Raw genomic sequence first — 21,113 nt, forward strand, 5'->3', positions numbered from 1 at the left:
GACCCCACTGTTTCTTTGTTCTTCCTTTTGCTGCGAACATACCCATAGAAGCCTTTTTTGTTGCTTTTAACCTCTCTAGCAAGCCTGAGTTCATTCTGTGCTTTAGCTTTTCTGACTTTGTGTCTACACGTGCTGGCTATTTGTTTGAATTCCTCTTTGGTGGTTTCCCCCCTTTTCCATTTTTTGTACACATCCTTTTTTAATCGTAACTCAGTTAAAAGTTCTTTAGATAGCCACCCTGGCTTCTTTAGGCACCTTCCATGTTTCCGTCTCATTGGTATTGCCTGACGTTGTGCTTTTAGTATCTCCCTCTTAACAAACTCCCAGCCATCATGAACTCCCTTTCCTTTTAGTATTACTGTCCATGGGATCTCACCTAGCACTTCCCTAAGTTTTATGAAGTCGGCTTTCTTTCTTTTTTTTATAATAAATTTTTATTCTTTTTCCATAAATAAAGAGTAAAACAAAACCAAAACATAAATAAACACAATAATGACTTCCCCGTACCACCCCTTTTCTGCATTCTTGTTTCAAGATTTTCCAGCAACCCTTTTATATTACACTTATTTCTATTTCTTAAATTTAACTTCCAAAAGATATTTAAAACAACTGTAGTTCTTTATCTCTTATAACCCTGATCCTCTAATTTTCCAAATTACAACAATTTTTAAGGTAGACTTTAAATTTGTTCCAGTCTTCATCCACCGCCTCTTTCCCTCGGTCTCGGATTCTGCCAGTCATCTCTGCCAGTCCCATATAATCAATCACCTTCGTCTGCCATTCTTCCAACGTGGGTAGGTCTTGTGTCTTCCAATACTTTGCTAGAAGAATTCTTGCTGCTGTTGTGGCATACATAAAAAATGTCCTGTCCTTCTTTGGCACCATTTGGCCCACCATACCCAGGAGAAAGGCTTCTGGCTTTTTATTAAAGGTTCTCTTCAGAACTTTTTTAATTTCATTATAGATCATTTCCCAGAAAGCCTTAATCTTCGGGCAGGTCCACCAAAGGTGGTAGAAGGTTCCCTCCGTTTCATTACACTTCCAACACTTGTTATTGGGCAAATGATAAATCTTTGCTAACTTAGCCGGAGTCATGTACCACCTGTAGATCATTTTCATAATGTTTTCTCTTAAGGCATTACATGCCGTAAATTTAACACCAGTGGTCCACAACTGCTCCCAGTCAGCAAACTCAATGTCATGCCCTATGTCCTGTGCCCATTTAATCATACTAGATTTCATCATCTCATCTTGAGTATTCCATTTCAACAGCAAATTGTACATTCTTGACAAATTTTTAGTATTGGGTTCTAACAGTTCTGTTTCTAATTTCGACTTCTCCACTTGGAAGCCTTTCTTTCTGTCCTGTTTGAATACCTCATTTATCTGACGATAATGTAGCCAGTCTCTCACCTTAAACTTCAATTTCTCGAAACTCTGCAATTTTACTTCTTCACCATCTTTTTCTATCATTTCAAAATATTTAGGCCAATTAGAGTCCATATTCAACTTTTTCACCTCTTTTGCCTCCATTGGTGACAACCACCTGGGGGTTCTGCTTTCAAGCAAATCTTTATACCTTATCCAAACATTATACAGGGCTTTCCTTACCATATGGTTCTTAAAGCCTTTATGCAATTTTACCTTGTCATACCATATATATGCATGCCAACCAAATCTATTATCAAACCCTTCAAGATCCAAAATGTCTGTATTCTCGAGGAGCAGCCAGTCTTTCAGCCAGCAAAACGCTGCTGCTTCATAGTAAAGTCTTAAGTCCGGCAGGGCAAAACCTCCTCTATCTTTTGCATCTGTTAATGTCTTAAATTTTATTCTTGGCTTTTTGCCCTGCCAAACAAATTTCGATATGTCTTTCTGCCACCTCTTGAAACAGTCCATCTTGTCTATTATTTGTAGTGTCTGAAACAGAAATAACATTCTAGGCAATACATTCATTTTAATAACAGCAATTCTGCCTAACAAGGAAAGTTTCAGCCTTGACCATATGTCTAGATCTTTCTTAACTTCTGTCCAACATTTATCGTAATTGTCTTTAAATAAGTTCACATTTCTAGCTGTCAAGTTCACCCCCAAGTACTTCACCTTTTTTACTATCTCCAAAACTGTTTCCTTCTGAAATGTCTCTTTTTCCTCATTTGTTAAATTTTTCTCCAGCACTTTAGTTTTTTGTTTATTCAATTTGAATCCTGCAACTTGACCAAATATCTCAATCAGTTTTAAAACTCTTTTTGTACTAGTGTTTGGCTGCTGTAGAGTCAAAACTAGGTCATCTGCAAATGCCCTCAGTTTATACTCTTTCACTCCGAGCTGAATTCCTTTAACCAACTGGTCCTTTCTAATCATATTTAACAAGACCTCCAGGACCAGTATAAAAAGTAAAGGGGAGATAGGGCATCCCTGTCGTGTTCCTTTCTCTATAGCTATCTCTTCCGTTACCACATTATTCACAATTAGCTTTGCTTTCTGCTCAGAGTATATTGCACCTATACCATTTTCAAAACCTTGGCCTACCCCCATCCCTTGGAGATTCTTTTTCATAAAGCTCCAGCAAATATTGTCAAAGGCTTTCTCCGCGTCCACAAAAATCAAAACCGCTCTTCTGTTGATGTTTATTTCCAGCAGTTCCACAATGTCTATTATGTTCCTCACATTATCAGACATATGTCTTCCCGGGAGAAAGCCAGCTTGGTCCTTATGAATCTCACCTATCAGTACTTTCTTCAATCTTTTTGCTAAAATGTCTGCAAATATTTTGTAATCCACATTTAGTAATGATATCGGGCGGTAGTTCTTGACCTGGTTCTTTTCAGTCTCAGTTTTTGGTATAAGCGAAATAAAAGCCTCTTTCCACGTTTCAGGTGCCTTTTTCCCCTCCAGTATTTCATTACAAACTTCTTTCAATGGTTGCACTAAACATTCTTTCAAAGCTTTGTAGTATCTAGCCGTCAAACCATCTGGTCCTGGAGACTTTCCCAATTGCGCTTTTTGAATGGCCTCCTCTATTTCTTGCTCTGTTATTTTCTCATTCAAAGTCAATTTGCTTTGTTCTGAAATTTTAGGTAATCCATGATTTTTAAGGAATTCATCTATTTCTTGTTCATTCACTGGCCCTTGTGTGTATAGTTTCCTAAAAAAGCTTTGGAAACCATTACTTATCTCATTTGGCTTATGGATGTTCTTTCCCTCTATCTCCAAACAAGTAACTGTATTCAATTTTTGCCTCTTTTTCAATTGCCATGCAAGAAGCTTCCCACATTTATCTGCTAACTCGAAAGTCCTTTGTCTCATTTGTTTAATTTTCCATTCTATCTCTTGATTTGTCAATTCCATATATTGCGTCTGGTAATACTTTATTTCTCTCAGTATTTCTTGAGACTTTGGTTTAGACCTCAATTTCTTTTCTCCTTCCTTCATTTTCTCTAAAATTCTTTCTTTCCTTTCATTTTGCTTTTTCCTCTTAATTGAATTCTGTTGTATCAGGAAGCCTCGCATCACGGCTTTGCTCGCGTCCCTGATTGTTCTTTTTTCCACTTCTGTTCTGAGGTTTATCTCAAAATAGTCTTTCAATGTCTTTAGGGCCTTTTTACAGAATTGTTCGTCTCTAAATAGGGAGTCATTCATTCTCCATCTAAAGGATCCAGTTGTTGTCATTTTCATTTCCATCTTTACTGCATTGTGGTCGGAGCAGGTTTTTGGGCAGATTTCTACTTTCTTTATCTTTGTAGCCATCACACTAGATACCCAAATTTGGTCGATTCTTGTCCATGTCATTTTAGATTCCGAGAAAAAGGTTCCCTCTCTCTCGAGAGGGTTCTTTGTCCTCCAGATGTCAATCAAGTCCATGTTTTCCGTCATCTCAAAGAAAGTCTTTGGTAATCTTCCTTCTTTAGAAATTGTCTGTCTTTGTGCCTTATCCATGTTTGTGGAGACCACTCCATTCATGTCCCCCATCAATATTATTTTGCAGTCAAGGTAGTCCAATAGGGTTTCATGCAACTTCTTAAAAAATTCAGCCTTCCCATCATTAGGTGCATATATTCCAATTATCAAATACTTTTCTCCCTGAATCTGTACTTCGATTGCCAAATATCTTCCTTCTTCATCCTTAAATTTCATTTTTGGGTCCAATTTTTCTTTTGCATAAATCACTACTCCTCTCTTTTTTACTTTATCGGAAGATATAAATTCTTGTCCTAATCTTTTATTCACCAACAGTTTCCTGTGTGCTCTGGTTATATGGGTTTCTTGTAGACATATCAGATCCAGTTGTTCCCTTTTCAAAATATGAAAGACTTGTCGTTTTTTCCTGGGATGGTTCAAACCGTTGCAGTTCCAACTAAGAAGTTGCAGCGACATTTTGTTTATTAGATGTTTGACCCTCCGACTGCTCCAAGCTTTTCTTCCTCTTCAGTTGGCGGTTGTGGTAATCCAAATGATAGATTTGCAATATCTGTTAGCCCTCCTCCTTCTGGTGTTGATTCTTGTCCTCCTCTTGCTAGGCCCACCGTACCCTTCTGTAGGTCCTCTAGGTTCCTCTCCAAGAAGTTTTCTTTTTCCTGTACTGATCTTATTCTTCTTTTCTTCCCTTTGTAGTTAAAGGACAACCCCTGTGGAAATTCCCACCTGAAAGGTATAAAGTTCTTCCTCAACAAATTGGCCAAGTCTCTATAAAAAGTCCTCACTTCCAAGATGTATTTAGGGATGTCCTTAAAGATTTGGACTTGAGTGTTTCCAATTACCAAGGCTTTTTGGTAATGAAGATCCAGTATCTTGTCTCTTTCCTCTTTGGTTCTAAAAGTGATCAGACAATCCCTTGGCTTCACACTTTGCTTCCTACCAAGTCTGAAAGCAGTTGTTATCTCTAGTTCATCCTCCTCCAAATCTCCTTGCCAATTTTCTAAAATTGCCTCTGTGAGAAATTCCTTCAGGTTGTCCTTTTCATTCTCTGGAACCTGTCTTAATTTCAAATTCCGTTCTTTCCGTTGTAGCTCCAGTAAGGAGAGGGCCGCTTCATGCTCATTCACCTTTTTCTCTATCGGTGCAAGTTTTCCCTGTGTCTCCTCAGCAATGGATCTTGCACTCTCTGCAATTTTCTTAGTTTCTGTAGATTCCTGAATCAGCCTATTTATGGATTCTGTATTAGTTGCCACTGACGTGGTGTTCAAGTCCAGTCTTGCTGTGAGTTCTGTCAATTTCTTTGAGTTTTCTGTAGATTGCTTTGTTAAGGCCTCTAGGGATTGATTTATTTTAAGCAGTGCCTGTGTCATAGATTCCATTGATGCTGTTGTCGCACTTTCCGGTGCAGGCACTGTATTGCCAGAGATTGAGCCTCTTTTCTTTTGTGTCACTTTAGCCTTAGATCTGGTTCTTATCTCTTCTGCCGTGCCACTCATATCCCAAGGCCGTTCTCACAGGAAAAACTTGTGATGGAAAATTCCACTGTCAGCCAGTTACTTCACAGTTTTTTCCCTCTTAGTCCTCCAGAGGGAGCAATTAATAATGTCCAGGTTGAAGGAGACAAAGAAACAGAAAGCCAGTTGTGAAGAATCAGAAGTCCGCCATTAAAGTTATTTAAGACTTTTTCTCCAGGTAAATTTAGTTAATTAAAATATCTATAACAAAGTCCCGTTCAAGTCTTAAAATTCGTTCATCATTCAAAATGTAGTCTATATCCGCTTCATACCCATTTTAAAGGACAATTTTCCCGGTGTTAACTCCTGGCAGGTTGTCACCAGGGGATCAGGGCAGTGGAAAACTTTGTTTCCTTTAAATTAAAAGTATCTTCGCAAAATTGTCTTTTTTCTCCCCCTTCTCCTCCGATCAGGGGGGAAGAGATACTTTTGACAGCTCAGGGTTGACAGTTCGCAACTAAGTTTCTTGTAACTGCAGCGGGGTCTTTCGTTGCTTTAAGTTTCTGCAGTCCGGGGGGGCAGACTTCCTTATTTTATTCCCTCCCGTTTTCAGCCAAATTTTTTAAATTTTAAAGGGTCCCGATTCTTTTTCTGCTCTTACTCACGGGAATTCAGTCCAGGTTTTCCTTTCAGGAAGAAATCGGCGCTCTCCGCTTATGGCGACGCGGCTTCACTCCGCAGGCTGGGTAACGACTCTCAGCACCGCGCTCACTCCCGATGCCGCTCCGGAGCCTTTAAAAAGGCTCTTTCACAGTACCGGGGGGCGCAAAGGTGCCCACCGAATCTCCTTGCTCTCAGGCTTCAGCGCCTGAGATTTTAAGGGTCCCCCGCTCGCCGTAGCGGGTAAGACCCGAACTTGCGGAGCAGTCCTTCTCCGGAGCTCGGAGAGAGGACCGCCATTAAGCGCTGGCACCGACCGGAAGTCATGAAGTCGGCTTTCTTAAAGTCAAGAAATTGAGTCCTAGTATGCTTGGCTGCTCCTTTCCACTGTATAGTAAACATCAGAAGAGCATGATCACTCGCGCCTAATGATCCTTCCACTTCTACCCCACTAACCAGATCATCAACATTGGTTAGGACCAGATCTAAAATGGCTGTTCCTCTTGTTGCTTCTCCCACTTTCTGGACAATGAAGTTGTCTGCAAGGCCAGTGAGGAATCTGTTTGACCTTATGCTCTTGGCTGAGCTTGACATCCAACAAATATCCGGGTAATTGAAGTCCCCCATTACTACTATCTCCCTTCCTTTTGCGTGCTTGGCCATCTGTTCCAGGAAGGCATCATCTATGTCCTCCGTTTGGCTTGGGGATCTATAGTAAACTCCCACAATGAGGTCCCTGTTATTCTTCTCTCCCTTAATTTTGACCCAAATGCTCTCACTTTGGCTTTGAGGTTCTAAATCTTGGATCTCTTCACAGGTATACACATCCCTGACATATAACGCCACTCCTCCTTCTTTCTTGTCTGGTCTGTTTCTCTGAAATAGATTGTATCCCCCCATTGTTACATTCCAATCGTGGGACTTATCCCACCAGGTTTCAGTGATGCCTATTATGTCATATTTAGTTTGCTGTACCAAGAGCTCAAGCTCATCTTGTTTATTTCCCATGCTTTGCGCTAGCTCTGATAAGCTCCTCCCACAGCTAATCCCCTTCCTCAACAGAAACCCTGCCCCCTCTGACCTTTGCCCAGGGAGAACAGCTAATCAGCCACAAAGAAACACAAACACACAAGAGAAAACCCTTTTTGCTCCTTCTTCAACTTCTTCCCTGCTAGCTCTGATAAGCTCCTCCCACAGCTAATCCCCTTCCTCAACAGAAACCCTGCCCCCTCTGACCTTTGCCCAGGGAGAACAGCTAATCAGCCACAAAGAAACACAAACACACAAGAGAAAACCCTTTTTGCTCCTTCTTCAACTTCTTCCCTGCTAGCTCTGATAAGCTCCTCCCACAGCTAATCCCCTTCCTCAACAGAAACCCTGCCCCCTCTGACCTTTGCCCAGGGAGAACAGCTAATCAGCCACAAAGAAACACAAACACACAAGAGAAAACCCTTTTTGCTCCTTCTTCAACTTCTTCCCTGCTAGCTCTGATAAGCTCCTCCCACAGCTAATCCCCTTCCTCAACAGAAACCCTGCCCCCTCTGACCTTTGCCCAGGGAGAACAGCTAATCAGCCACAAAGAAACACAAACACACAAGAGAAAACCCTTTTTGCTCCTTCTTCAACTTCTTCCCTGCTAGCTCTGATAAGCTCCTCCCACAGCTAATCCCCTTCCTCAACAGAAACCCTGCCCCCTCTGACCTTTGCCCAGGGAGAACAGCTAATCAGCCACAAAGAAACACAAACACACAAGAGAAAACCCTTTTTGCTCCTTCTTCAACTTCTTCCCTGCTAGCTCTGATAAGCTCCTCCCACAGCTAATCCCCTTCCTCAACAGAAACCCTGCCCCCTCTGACCTTTGCCCAGGGAGAACAGCTAATCAGCCACAAAGAAACACAAACACACAAGAGAAAACCCTTTTTGCTCCTTCTTCAACTTCTTCCCTGCTAGCTCTGATAAGCTCCTCCCACAGCTAATCCCCTTCCTCAACAGAAACCCTGCCCCCTCTGACCTTTGCCCAGGGAGAACAGCTAATCAGCCACAAAGAAACACAAACACACAAGAGAAAACCCTTTTTGCTCCTTCTTCAACTTCTTCCCTGCTAGCTCTGATAAGCTCCTCCCACAGCTAATCCCCTTCCTCAACAGAAACCCTGCCCCCTCTGACCTTTGCCCAGGGAGAACAGCTAATCAGCCACAAAGAAACACAAACACACAAGAGAAAACCCTTTTTGCTCCTTCTTCAACTTCTTCCCTGCTAGCTCTGATAAGCTCCTCCCACAGCTAATCCCCTTCCTCAACAGAAACCCTGCCCCCTCTGACCTTTGCCCAGGGAGAACAGCTAATCAGCCACAAAGAAACACAAACACACAAGAGAAAACCCTTTTTGCTCCTTCTTCAACTTCTTCCCTGCTAGCTCTGATAAGCTCCTCCCACAGCTAATCCCCTTCCTCAACAGAAACCCTGCCCCCTCTGACCTTTGCCCAGGGAGAACAGCTAATCAGCCACAAAGAAACACAAACACACAAGAGAAAACCCTTTTTGCTCCTTCTTCAACTTCATCCTCTGGGAGAACAGCTAAATCAGCCACCAAAGAAACACAAACACCACAAAGAGAAAAACCCCTTTTTGCTCCTTCTTCAACTTCAGCCACAAAGAAACACAAACACACAAGAGAAAACCCTTTTTGCTCCTTCTTCAACTTCTTTCCTGCTAGCTCTGATAAGCTCCTCCCACAGCTAATCCCCTTCCTCAACAGAAACCCTGCCCCCTCTGACCTTTGCCCAGGGAGAACAGCTAATCAGCCACAAAGAAACACAAACACACAAGAGAAAACCCTTTTTGCTCCTTCTTCAACTTCTTCCCTGCTAGCTCTGATAAGCTCCTCCCACAGCTAATCCCCTTCCTCAACAGAAACCCTGCCCCCTCTGACCTTTGCCCAGGGAGAACAGCTAATCAGCCACAAAGAAACACAAACACACAAGAGAAAACCCTTTTTGCTCCTTCTTCAACTTCTTCCCTGCTAGCTCTGATAAGCTCCTCCCACAGCTAATCCCCTTCCTCAACAGAAACCCTGCCCCCTCTGACCTTTGCCCAGGGAGAACAGCTAATCAGCCACAAAGAAACACAAACACACAAGAGAAAACCCTTTTTGCTCCTTCTTCAACTTCTTCCCTGCTAGCTCTGATAAGCTCCTCCCACAGCTAATCCCCTTCCTCAACAGAAACCCTGCCCCCTCTGACCTTTGCCCAGGGAGAACAGCTAATCAGCCACAAAGAAACACAAACACACAAGAGAAAACCCTTTTTGCTCCTTCTTCAACTTCTTCCCTGCTAGCTCTGATAAGCTCCTCCCACAGCTAATCCCCTTCCTCAACAGAAACCCTGCCCCCTCTGACCTTTGCACAGGGAGAACAGCTAATCAGCCACAAAGAAACACAAACACACAAGAGAAAACCCTTTTTGCTCCTTCTTCAACTTCTTCCCTGCTAGCTCTGATAAGCTCCTCCCACAGCTAATCCCCTTCCTCAACAGAAACCCTGCCCCCTCTGACCTTTGCACAGGGAGAACAGCTAATCAGCCACAAAGAAACACAAACACACAAGAGAAAACCCTTCTTGCTCCTTCTTCAACTTCTTCCCTGCTAGCTCTGATAAGCTCCTCCCACAGCTAATCCCCTTCCTCAACAGAAACCCTGCCCCCTCTGACCTTTGCCCAGGGAGAACAGCTAATCAGCCACAAAGAAACACAAACACACAAGAGAAAACCCTTTTTGCTCCTTCTTCAACTTCTTCCCTGCTAGCTCTGATAAGCTCCTCCCACAGCTAATCCCCTTCCTCAACAGAAACCCTGCCCCCTCTGACCTTTGCACAGGGAGAACAGCTAATCAGCCACAAACACAAACACACAAGAGAAAACCCTTTTTGCTCCTTCTTCAACTTCTTCCCTGCTAGCTCTGATAAGCTCCTCCCACAGCTAATCCCCTTCCTCAACAGAAACCCTGCCCCCTCTGACCTTTGCACAGGGAGAACAGCTAATCAGCCACAAAGAAACACAAACACACAAGAGAAAACCCTTTTTGCACCTTCTTCAACTTCTTTCCTGCTAGCTCTGATAAGCTCCTCCCACAGCTAATCCCCTTCCTCAACAGAAACCCTGCCCCCTCTGACCTTTGCACAGGGAGAACAGCTAATCAGCCACAAAGAAACACAAACACACAAGAGAAAACCCTTTTTGCTCCTTCTTCAACTTCTTCCCTGCTAGCTCTGACAAGCTCCTCCCACAGCTAATCCCCTTCCTCAACAGAAACCCTGCCCCCTCTGACCTTTGCACAGGGAGAACAGCTAATCAGCCAAAAAGAAACACAAACACACAAGAGAAAACCCTTTTTGCTCCTTCTTCAACTTCTTCCCTGCTAGCTCTGATAAGCTCCTCCCACAGCTAATCCCCTTCCTCAACAGAAACCCTGCCCCCTCTGACCTTTGCCCAGGGAGAACAGCTAATCAGCCACAAAGAAACACAAACACACAAGAGAAAACCCTTTTTGCTCCTTCTTCAACTTCTTCCCTGCTAGCTCTGATAAGCTCCTCCCACAGCTAATCCCCTTCCTCAACAGAAACCCTGCCCCCTCTGACCTTTGCCCAGGGAGAACAGCTAATCAGCCACAAAGAAACACAAACACACAAGAGAAAACCCTTTTTGCTCCTTCTTCAACTTCTTCCCTGCTAGCTCTGATAAGCTCCTCCCACAGCTAATCCCCTTCCTCAACAGAAACCCTGCCCCCTCTGACCTTTGCCCAGGGAGAACAGCTAATCAGCCACAAAGAAACACAAACACACAAGAGAAAACCCTTTTTGCTCCTTCTTCAACTTCTTCCCTGCTAGCTCTGATAAGCTCCTCCCACAGCTAATCCCCTTCCTCAACAGAAACCCTGCCCCCTCTGACCTTTGCCCAGGGAGAACAGCTAATCAGCCACAAAGAAACACAAACACACAAGAGAAAACCCTTTTTGCTCCTTCTTCAACTTCTTTCCTGCTAGCTCTGATAAGCTCCTCCCACAGCTAATCCCCTTCCTCAACAGAAACCCTGCCCCCTCTGACCTTTGCACAGGGAGAACAGCTAATCAGCCACAAAGAAACACAAACACACAAGAGAAAACCCTTTTTGCTCCTTCTTCAACTTCTTCCCTGCTAGCTCTGACAAGCTCCTCCCACAGCTAATCCCCTTCCTCAACAGAAACCCTGCCCCCTCTGACCTTTGCCCAGGGAGAACAGCTAATCAGCCACAAAGAAACACAAACACACAAGAGAAAACCCTTTTTGCTCCTTCTTCAACTTCTTCCCTGCTAGCTCTGATAAGCTCCTCCCACAGCTAATCCCCTTCCTCAACAGAAACCCTGCCCCCTCTGACCTTTGCCCAGGGAGAACAGCTAATCAGCCACAAAGAAACACAAACACACAAGAGAAAACCCTTTTTGCTCCTTCTTCAACTTCTTCCCTGCTAGCTCTGATAAGCTCCTCCCACAGCTAATCCCCTTCCTCAACAGAAACCCTGCCCCCTCTGACCTTTGCCCAGGGAGAACAGCTAATCAGCCACAAAGAAACACAAACACACAAGAGAAAACCCTTTTTGCTCCTTCTTCAACTTCTTCCCTGCTAGCTCTGATAAGCTCCTCCCACAGCTAATCCCCTTCCTCAACAGAAACCCTGCCCCCTCTGACCTTTGCCCAGGGAGAACAGCTAATCAGCCACAAAGAAACACAAACACACAAGAGAAAACCCTTTTTGCTCCTTCTTCAACTTCTTCCCTGCTAGCTCTGATAAGCTCCTCCCACAGCTAATCCCCTTCCTCAACAGAAACCCTGCCCCCTCTGACCTTTGCACAGGGAGAACAGCTAATCAGCCACAAAGAAACACAAACACACAAGAGAAAACCCTTTTTGCTCCTTCTTCAACTTCTTCCCTGCTAGCTCTGATAAGCTCCTCCCACAGCTAATCCCCTTCCTCAACAGAAACCCTGCCCCCTCTGACCTTTGCACAGGGAGAACAGCTAATCAGCCACAAAGAAACACAAACACACAAGAGAAAACCCTTTTTGCTCCTTCTTCAACTTCTTCCCTGCTAGCTCTGATAAGCTCCTCCCACAGCTAATCCCCTTCCTCAACAGAAACCCTGCCCCCTCTGACCTTTGCACAGGGAGAACAGCTAATCAGCCACAAAGAAACACAAACACACAAGAGAAAACCCTTTTTGCTCCTTCTTCAACTTCTTCCCTGCTAGCTCTGATAAGCTCCTCCCACAGCTAATCCCCTTCCTCAACAGAAACCCTGCCCCCTCTGACCTTTGCACAGGGAGAACAGCTAATCAGCCACAAAGAAACACAAACACACAAGAGAAAACCCTTTTTGCTCCTTCTTCAACTTCTTCCCTGCTAGCTCTGATAAGCTCCTCCCACAGCTAATCCCCTTCCTCAACAGAAACCCTGCCCCCTCTGACCTTTGCCCAGGGAGAACAGCTAATCAGCCACAAAGAAACACAAACACACAAGAGAAAACCCTTTTTGCTCCTTTTTCAACTTCTTCCCTGCTAGCTCTGATAAGCTCCTCCCACAGCTAATCCCCTTCCTCAACAGAAACCCTGCCCCCTCTGACCTTTGCACAGGGAGAACAGCTAATCAGCCACAAAGAAACACAAACACACAAGAGAAAACCCTTTTTGCTCCTTCTTCAACTTCTTCCCTGCTAGCTCTGATAAGTTCCTCCCACAGCTAATCCCCTTCCTCAACAGAAACCCTGCCCCCTCTGACCTTTGCACAGGGAGAACAGCTAATCAGCCACAAAGAAACACAAACACACAAGAGAAAACCCTTTTTGCTCCTTCTTCAACTTCTTCCCTGCTAGCTCTCACTTCTTCCCTGCTAGCTCTCATCCCTCTTTGGTGTCATTTCTATAAGGTGTTGTAAGCCTTCATAGAATTGGTGAATTTCAGTTTCTTCAGCACCAGTGGTTGGTGCAGAAACTTGGATTACTGTGATGTTAAAAGGTCTGCCTTGTATTCGTATCGAGATCATTCTATCATTTTTGAGATTGCATCCTAGTACAGCTTTCGCCACTCTTTTGTTAGAGTCACTCCATTTCTTTTACAGGATTCTTGCTCACAGTAGAAGATGTGATGGTCATCCGAACTGAATTCGCCCATTCCCATCCATTTTAGTTCACTGATGCCCAGGATGTCAATATTTATTCTTGCCATCTCATTTTTGACCACATCCAACTTACCAAGGTTCATGGTTCTTACATTCCAGGTTCCTATGCAATATTTTTCTTTACAGCATTGGACTTTCCTTTTGCTTCCATGCATATCCGCAACTGAGCGTCCTTTCGGCTTTGGCCCAGCCGCTTCATCAGCTCTGAATCTACCTGTACTTGTCCTCCGCTCTTCCTCAGTAGCATGTTGGACGCCTTCTGACCTGAGGGGCTCATCTTCCAGCGTCATAACTTTTATATGCCTGTTGTCTTTGTCCATGGAGTTTTCTTGGCAGGGATACTGGAGTGGCTTACCGGTTCCTGCTCCATGTGGACCATGTTTGGTCAAAACTCTCCACTATGACCTGTCCATCTTGGGTGGCCCTGCACCGCATAGCTCATAGCTTTTCTGAGATATTCAAGCCCCTTCGCCATGGCAAGGCAGTGATCCATGAAGGGGGCCATCCAAAATAGGCTTATCTTATTTCTAGACTGATCACTGAATGCAAAAATTGGTTTCTAAGCAGTGGACAAATGAGAACAAATAGTGGCCTGGATTCACCTAACCAGCGCCATCCGCTGGAAAATGGAGCCTGCCCCCATTCCTCCCCTCCCCCTCTCCATGCCCCCATGAACCCCTTGAATTTGGCCCTAGGGCATTGGGAGGGAACCTTCCCAGAACAACTCACAAGGAGAGGAGAAAGTGGATCCTTCCATCGGGGAAACTGGAATGCTTGCGTAGGCAGAGTGACTTGAAAACCACAAGGTGGAGTTCCACCTATTTGCACAAAGACGGATACCCATAATTAAAAGGCAGAATAAAATAAGCATCCATAAATAAAATGTGCAGCAAGCAATCCTATTGAAACAACACCACAACCCAGCCAGATGGGCGGGGTCTAAATAAATTATTATTATTATTATTATTATTATTATTATTATTATTATTATTATTTACAGGAAGGAAACAACAGAGCATTGTGTAGCAGATCATATTTCTGCTGTCTCAGAGGAGGACATTTCCCTTTTTCTTTTAGGGTCCAGTCTGCTTGGAAGATGTCACCATTCGTTTCACGGACGAGGAGTGGGCGTTCCTGGATCCTGACCAGAGAGCTCTGCATAAGGACGTCATGGAGGAGACTCGTGGGATCGTGGCCTCTCTTGGTAAGGCTCCCTGTGGGATCGTCCTATCAGCCTGGAAATTCAAAACATACCTCTATGGAACCAACCTCATATATTTTCACAGAGCTCAACAGTGCCCCCTATAACACCTGGGAACCTAACACCCCCACAATAAACAGTAAGTTACAGTTTTTTCTTTGAACAATCTTCCTCAAATTATTCCTTTTTCTACCACGATCAGGCTGCTCTGAACTGCCCAGGCCATCTTCAATGTCAGCTTCAGAATTGTTAGGAAAAATAAGTTGTGAGCTTTAGAGCTTACAGGGTTAACAGCTCAGAATGTCCTGCATCTGGGGAGGAGCTTTCTCAACATCCAGGAAAGCTGTTTCTTCGTTCTTTCTGACTTTCGTTTTCTGCTGAGACATGGAAGACGCAACGTCTGCATCTTCCGATGGTTTATCTTGCTGTACATACAATAAAGCTTTCTTATTTAGAGGAACAGCAGTGTATTGGACTCTGAGTTCTGCAAGCTCTCACACACAAGCAGCACTCGCTGTGCCGCTCTGCTACAAGTCCAGGAAATGTGGAGCTTCAGGTTTTCTGTTTTTGTTTTTGCTCCTGTCAGTCTTGGGTTGACCAAAGAAACAACTGACAATGGAGATGGAGGGGATGCTATGGTTGGGCCAAACAAAATTCATCCCAGAGAGCTGTGGAAACGTACCGGACACCACATACGTAGCTTCAGGTTTTCTGGTTTTGTATTTGCTCCTGTCAGTCTTGGGTTGATCAAAAACATTAGGAAGAACTTCCTGACAGTAAGAGCTGTTCGACAGTGGAATTTGCTGCCAAGGAGTGTGGTGGAGTCTCCTTCTTTGGAGGTCTTTAAGCAGAGGCTTGACAACCATATGTCAGGAGTGCTCTGATGGTGTTTCCTGCTTGGCAGGGGGTTGGACTTGATGGCCCTTGTGGTCTCTTCCAACTCTATGATTCTATGAAAGAAATGACTGACAATGGAGATGGAGGGGATGCCATGGTTGGGCCAAACAAAATTCATCCCAGAGAAGAGCTAGACTTATTGAATCTCAGGTAGTAGTAGCAGTGATGATGATGATGATGATGATGATGATGAAGATGGTTTACAAACTTAATCTTTTCCAGAACAGGACTGTTCTTAAATCAATGTAACACTCTAGTAATAATAATGTTTTTTATTTATACCCTGCCCATTTGGCTGGGTTGCCCAAGCCACTCTGGGCGGCTTCCAACACATATATAAACATGAAACATAAATAATAGTCTGATCCCATATAAATAGAACATTAACTTTAAAGTGAACTTCTCCTAGTGGCCAAAATTGTGGAAACCTTTTCTGAAAAGTGTATTTCTGAGGTTTGATGGCTCATAACACCACTTTTGTGTGGAGTAATACCATAAAATTATATATCAATGAAGGATAATCTAATGAAGAATGTAATGAAAGAACTTTTATGAAGGAGTATTTATTAGAACAGCAGTCCTAACCATTGGCAACCTTTAGCTTTAATTAAGGCCTTACAATGCCTTCCCATGATATGAACCAAGTTTTTAGTACTGCAGCTGTAATAAAGTGAAACCAAGATTAAATTATTGCCTCTGTTAATTGGACTTTATTGCTGGGTTGCTTCTGACTAACAAGTTTCTTTAGTCGGCTCCATAGATTTCTGATTGGGTTAAAGTTTGGGCTATTCCCAGGCCATTCCGGCAGTGAAATATCTTTATCTTGAAAGCACCTTTTGCACACAGCAGCAACATGACATGGAGCGGAATCCTGTTGAAGTATAAAATAGAATATATATATGTTTGTGTGTGTAATGTTTCCAAGGGGTTGCTCGAGAGCAAGCAGGCAAATATCTCCCTGCTTAGCTGTGAAGCCTTGCTTTTGCTGCCAAAATAAACCTTACCTGTTCGGAGCGCCACTCTCCCGTGGCTGGCTCAGTCGTTGGCAGAATCCGTGAGTGGGCGGTTCCTAAACTTTCCCCAGCAAAGCAGCTTCTTGACTCCCAGTTTGCGCCTCCCCTCTCTGCGCAGATGCTTTCTGCGCAAGGAGGGTGTGGGTAACAGAGGACCCCTCTCCTCCCCACTTTGCCCAGGCAAGTTGTCCTGGCACTGTCTTACCTCTTCCGACTCCTGCAGCGCCGCTGCACTGGAGGCGTCTTTATTCTCCTCCGTTGAAGAGGAGCTGCTTCCCACGATCCCCGGAGGCTCTCTGTAATCCATTTGGCTTTTCCTCTCTCCCTCTCTAACCGAGGGCAGTGCCCTGACAATGTGCTTCAGCATCTGGGAAAAGATCACCTGAGGAACGCTTCAGTGTGGTGTAGTGGTTAGGAGCGGTAGTCACGTAATCTGGGAAACCGGGTTCGTGTCTCCGCTCCTCCACATGCAGCTGCTGGGTGACCTTGGGCCAGTCACACTTCTGTGAAGGCTCTCAGCCCCACTCACCTCACAGAGTGTTTGTTGTGGGGGAGGAAGGGAAGGGAGAATGTTAGCCGCTTTGAGACTCCTGAAGGGGAGTGAAAGGCGGGATATCAAATCCAAACTCTTCTTCTTCTTCAGTTTGCGCGCAAGTCTTTCATTTATGCATTTTAGGGCATTTACATCCCCATTAATGATGTAAATTTTGTCCACACCTTTTGCTGCCATACAACCCCAGATCAACACAATATCTGAGTGTTTCGTGGTCGGTGTAATGCAAGTGGATGTAAATCTTATCTGATTCTTCTCCTCGTGTATGTTATGCCATCACTACCAAACAATGAGATTTGGGTCTCATTGCTCCAAATAACACTGTTCCATTGTTCTGCTGTCCAGTTAACATGGGTTTAATCTTTTCAACCTTTGCTTGTGTGATGACAATGGCTTATTCCTTAGAATTATAACATTTTGACCAGTCCTTGCACTCAACTTCACATTAAATTGCGCCATGTCATCTTGTATACACCCAGATGATTTTCTTCTGTCATGTAGGGACAGTCTCTCCACTCGTCCATCGTTACTTGCCTTTGTGCACCTTTCCCTGCCTTTACCGGTCTGATTTTATAGTGACTAAGTCTCCTGATACCTCTTCAAAAATATATAATGGCCAGTCTGGTTAAGTTTTTCCTTATCTTTCATCAGTTTCTTCATAACTGTAGCATTGTTCATTAAACAGTACAATTTTACATCGCTTTCTGGATGACCAGTCAACTCTTTGTGCCATTTCTATAATTTTATTATGTTTTACAAGAACACAAAAAAACCAACCAAAAAAAGACACAGAGTCAACCTAAGCAAGTTGTGCTTCCTTTTTCTGGTTATTTGGCTATAACATTAGATAGAATATGGGTAAATGAACAATTTCCGTTGATACATAATTGTATGATATTACTCCAAAAGAAGCAGTGTTATGAGCCATCAAACCTGTGAAATACACTTTTCTGCAAAAGTCTTCCACAATTTTGGCCGCTACTCTATAACAAACAAAGCAGCAGTCAACAACTCAACAAAATATGATAATAAATATGTTGGTTATTGACAAACAACAAAGGTGAGAAACACACACTGAACTCCCTTAATTTCTTCTCCATTTGTTCTTGAGGCTCTAATCCCTTTTTGTCTCCATTGCAGATTGTGATGAAACCAAGAACAAAGGTGACCACGATAAAATCCCCAGAGAGGAGAAGCCACGTGAAAATTTGGAGTGTGGAGAAAGCTGCAGTCAGCGCTCCCATTCCACTTCCCATCAACAAAATATCCTTAGAAAGAAACTCTATCAGTGTGTGGAATGTGGAAAGAGCTTCAGTACGAGCTCGGATCTCACTAAGCATCAGAGAATTCATACAGGGGAGAAACCCTATCAGTGCGTGGTATGTGGAAAGAGCTTCAGTAGGAGCACCGATCTCACTTCCCATCAGAGAATTCATACAGGGGAGAAACCCTATCAGTTTGCGGAACGTGGAAAGAGCTTCAGTAAGAGCTCCAAACACACTTCCCATCAAAGAATTCATACTGGGGAGAAACCCTATCAGTGTGTAGAATGTGGAAAGAGCTTCACTTATAGCTCCAAACTCACTTCGCATCAAAGAATTCATACTGGGGAGAAACCCTATAAGTGTGTGGAATGTGGAAAGAGCTTCAGTCACAGCTCCTCTCTCACTTCCCATCAAAGAATTCATACTGGGGAGAAACCCTATCAGTGTGTGGAATGTGGAAATAGCTTCAGTACAAGCTCCTCTCTCACTTCCCATCAAAGAATTCATACAGGGGAGAAACCCTATCAGTGTGTGGAATGTGGAAAGAGCTTCAGGAAGAGCTCCTCTCTCACTTCCCATCAAAGAATTCATACTGGGGAGAAACCCTATCAGTGTGTGGAATGTGGAAAGAGCTTCACTGAAAGCTCCACTCTCACTTCGCATCAAAGAATTCATACTGGGGAGAAACCCTATCAGTGTGTGGAATGTGGAAAGAGCTTCGTTCATAGCTCCAAACTCACTTCCCATCAAAGAATTCATACTGGGGAGAACCCCTATCAGTGTGTGGAATGTGGAAAGAGCTTCAGTAAGAGTTCCTATCTCACTTCGCATCAAAGAATTCATACAGGGGAGAAACCCTATCAGTGTGTGGAATGTGGAAAGAGCTTCACTGAAAGCTCCTCTCTCACTTCGCATCAAAGAATTCATACAGGGGAGAAACCCTATCAGTGTGTGGAATGTGGAAAGAGCTTCCGTCACAGCCACAATCTCACTTCCCATCAAAGAATTCATACAGGGGAGAAACCCTATCAGTGTGTGGAATGTGGAAAGAGCTTCAGTCAGAGCTCCAATCTCACTTTGCATCAAAGAATTCATACAGGGGAGAAACCCTATCAGTGTGTGGAATGTGGAAAGAGTTTAAGGACGAAGGACCAACTCACTTCCCATCAAAGAATTCATACTGGGGAGAAACCCTATCAGTGTGTGGAATGTGGAAAGAGCTTCACTGATAGCTCCTCTCTCACTTCCCATAGAAGAATTCATACAGGGGAGAAACCCTATCAGTGTGTGGAATGTGGAAAGAGCTTCAGTCACAGCCACAATCTCACTTCCCATCAAAGAATTCATACAGGGGAGAAACCCTATCAGTGTGTGGAATGTGGAAAGAGCTTCAGTCAGAGCGCTGATCTCACTTCCCATCAAAGAATTCATACAGGGGAGAAACCCTATCAGTGTGTGGAATGTGGAAAGGGCTTCAGTCACAGCTACAGTCTCACTTTCCATCAGAGAATTCATACAGGGGAGAAACCCTATCAGTGTGTGGAATGTGGAAAGAGCTTCAGTACGAACTCGGATCTCACTAAGCATCAGAGAATTCATTCAGGGGAGAAACCCTATCAGTGTGTGGAATGTGGAAAGAGCTTCAGTCAGAGCTTCTCTCTCACTTCGCATCAAAGAATTCATACTGGGGAGAAGCCCTATCAGTGTGTGGAATGTGGAAAGAGCTTCACTGAAAGCTCCAATCTCACTTCGCATCAAAGAATTCATACAGGGGAGAAAACATATTAGTGTGTGGAATGTGGAAAGAGCTTCTGGAGGAGCTCCAATCTCACTTTCCATCAAAGAATCTATACAAAGGTCGGAAAAACCATTAAACATCTTTAGGAACCAGACAAATCTCCACCTTTGGCTGATTAACATCGGTTTTGTGTTTTTATCTTGTGTTTTTATGTTGTAACATTCCTGAGACCTGTGGGTGTAGGGACTAGGCACCAACTCTTAAAGCCCATGAGGTCTTTGTCCCCCAATAGAATATTTGAGGGGGCCACGCCCCAGGGTTTTCCCCCCCAAACACAACCTTTTATTCTTCCACAACTTGCCGTACAATTTCTCTTTGAATTTTCCCTCAATAAATAAATAAATAAATAAGGTACAAAGGTCACAAGAAAATCAAAATACAAGAAAATACAAAAGTGGACAGGTCCCATATTTGCAGGCCAAACGCAAAAGTTGCTTTGAAGCAGGGTTTCCCAAACTTTGGCTCCCAGCAGCTCCTGGACTACAGTTTCCGTTATCCCTTCCCATTAGTCCTGCTAGCTAGGGATGATGGGAGTTGTAGTCCAAAAACAGCTGGAGACCCATGTTTGCTCTAAAGGGAAGGTAGGCTGGCCCTGTGACACCCTCTGCTAGCTAAATGAAATTTATAGATCACAAAACTGAAGTTTATTGGCCCTTGAACCTCTAAGGAGCTTCTAGGTGTTTTCTGCACCACCTAGAGTACCCACAGAATTGTGGCTTCTACTGGCAACACACGTAGGAGAACAAATGAAAGACAAACACAATGGACAGGAAAAAACCTGGAAAGGATGATACCAAATGGACACAAGTAGGGGAGATGGAATGCTAGAAGTGTTCTCTGGGGCAAGGGGAGCTGCTGGAAATTGAACTACGGGCTCAAAATATTACTTTTTTAAAAAAATCACTGCCATTATAGGCATTGCCATTCAAATGATGTGCATGTATCATGTGATTGATTGTGCAACGAGGGCCTTACCTGGCCCCCCCACCAATATTTTATTCAAGTCAGCATCACTGCTTGAGAAGTTCAGGATGTCTGAATGCAGGGGTCAGGACACCCATGGAGACAAGTTATGTGAAACATAGCAAGTAGAATGCGCTGAGTTCAAAGATGCTGAGATTTTTCAGTCAGCTCTGGGTAGTCTGTTGTATCT

At 43.8% G+C, this 21,113-nt stretch overlaps 2 protein-coding genes across 6 annotated transcripts in view; both read left to right on the forward strand.

The window, feature by feature from the left end:
* LOC310705066 (uncharacterized protein) overlaps window positions 1-21,113 on the forward strand; it is a 137,372-nt gene that overhangs the window by 7,918 nt on the left and 108,341 nt on the right. The gene's annotated exons all lie outside the window — the stretch shown is intronic.
* Window positions 17,752-21,113, forward strand: part of LOC310705792 (uncharacterized protein) — a gene marked incomplete at its 5' end in the record, with an annotated part of 36,115 nt that continues 32,753 nt past the window's right edge. The window contains 2 exons of the mRNA XM_083500614.1: window positions 17,752-17,755; window positions 18,338-20,024. Of these exons, the coding sequence (XP_083356740.1) occupies window positions 17,752-17,755; window positions 18,338-19,950 (1,617 nt within the window). The 3' untranslated portion in view covers window positions 19,951-20,024. The remainder of the gene's footprint in view (window positions 17,756-18,337; window positions 20,025-21,113) is intronic.

Source organism: Podarcis liolepis (genome assembly GCF_965112155.1).
Source record: "Podarcis liolepis genome assembly, chromosome: 4".
In the NCBI taxonomy this organism is placed as follows: Eukaryota; Metazoa; Chordata; class Lepidosauria; order Squamata; family Lacertidae; genus Podarcis; species Podarcis liolepis.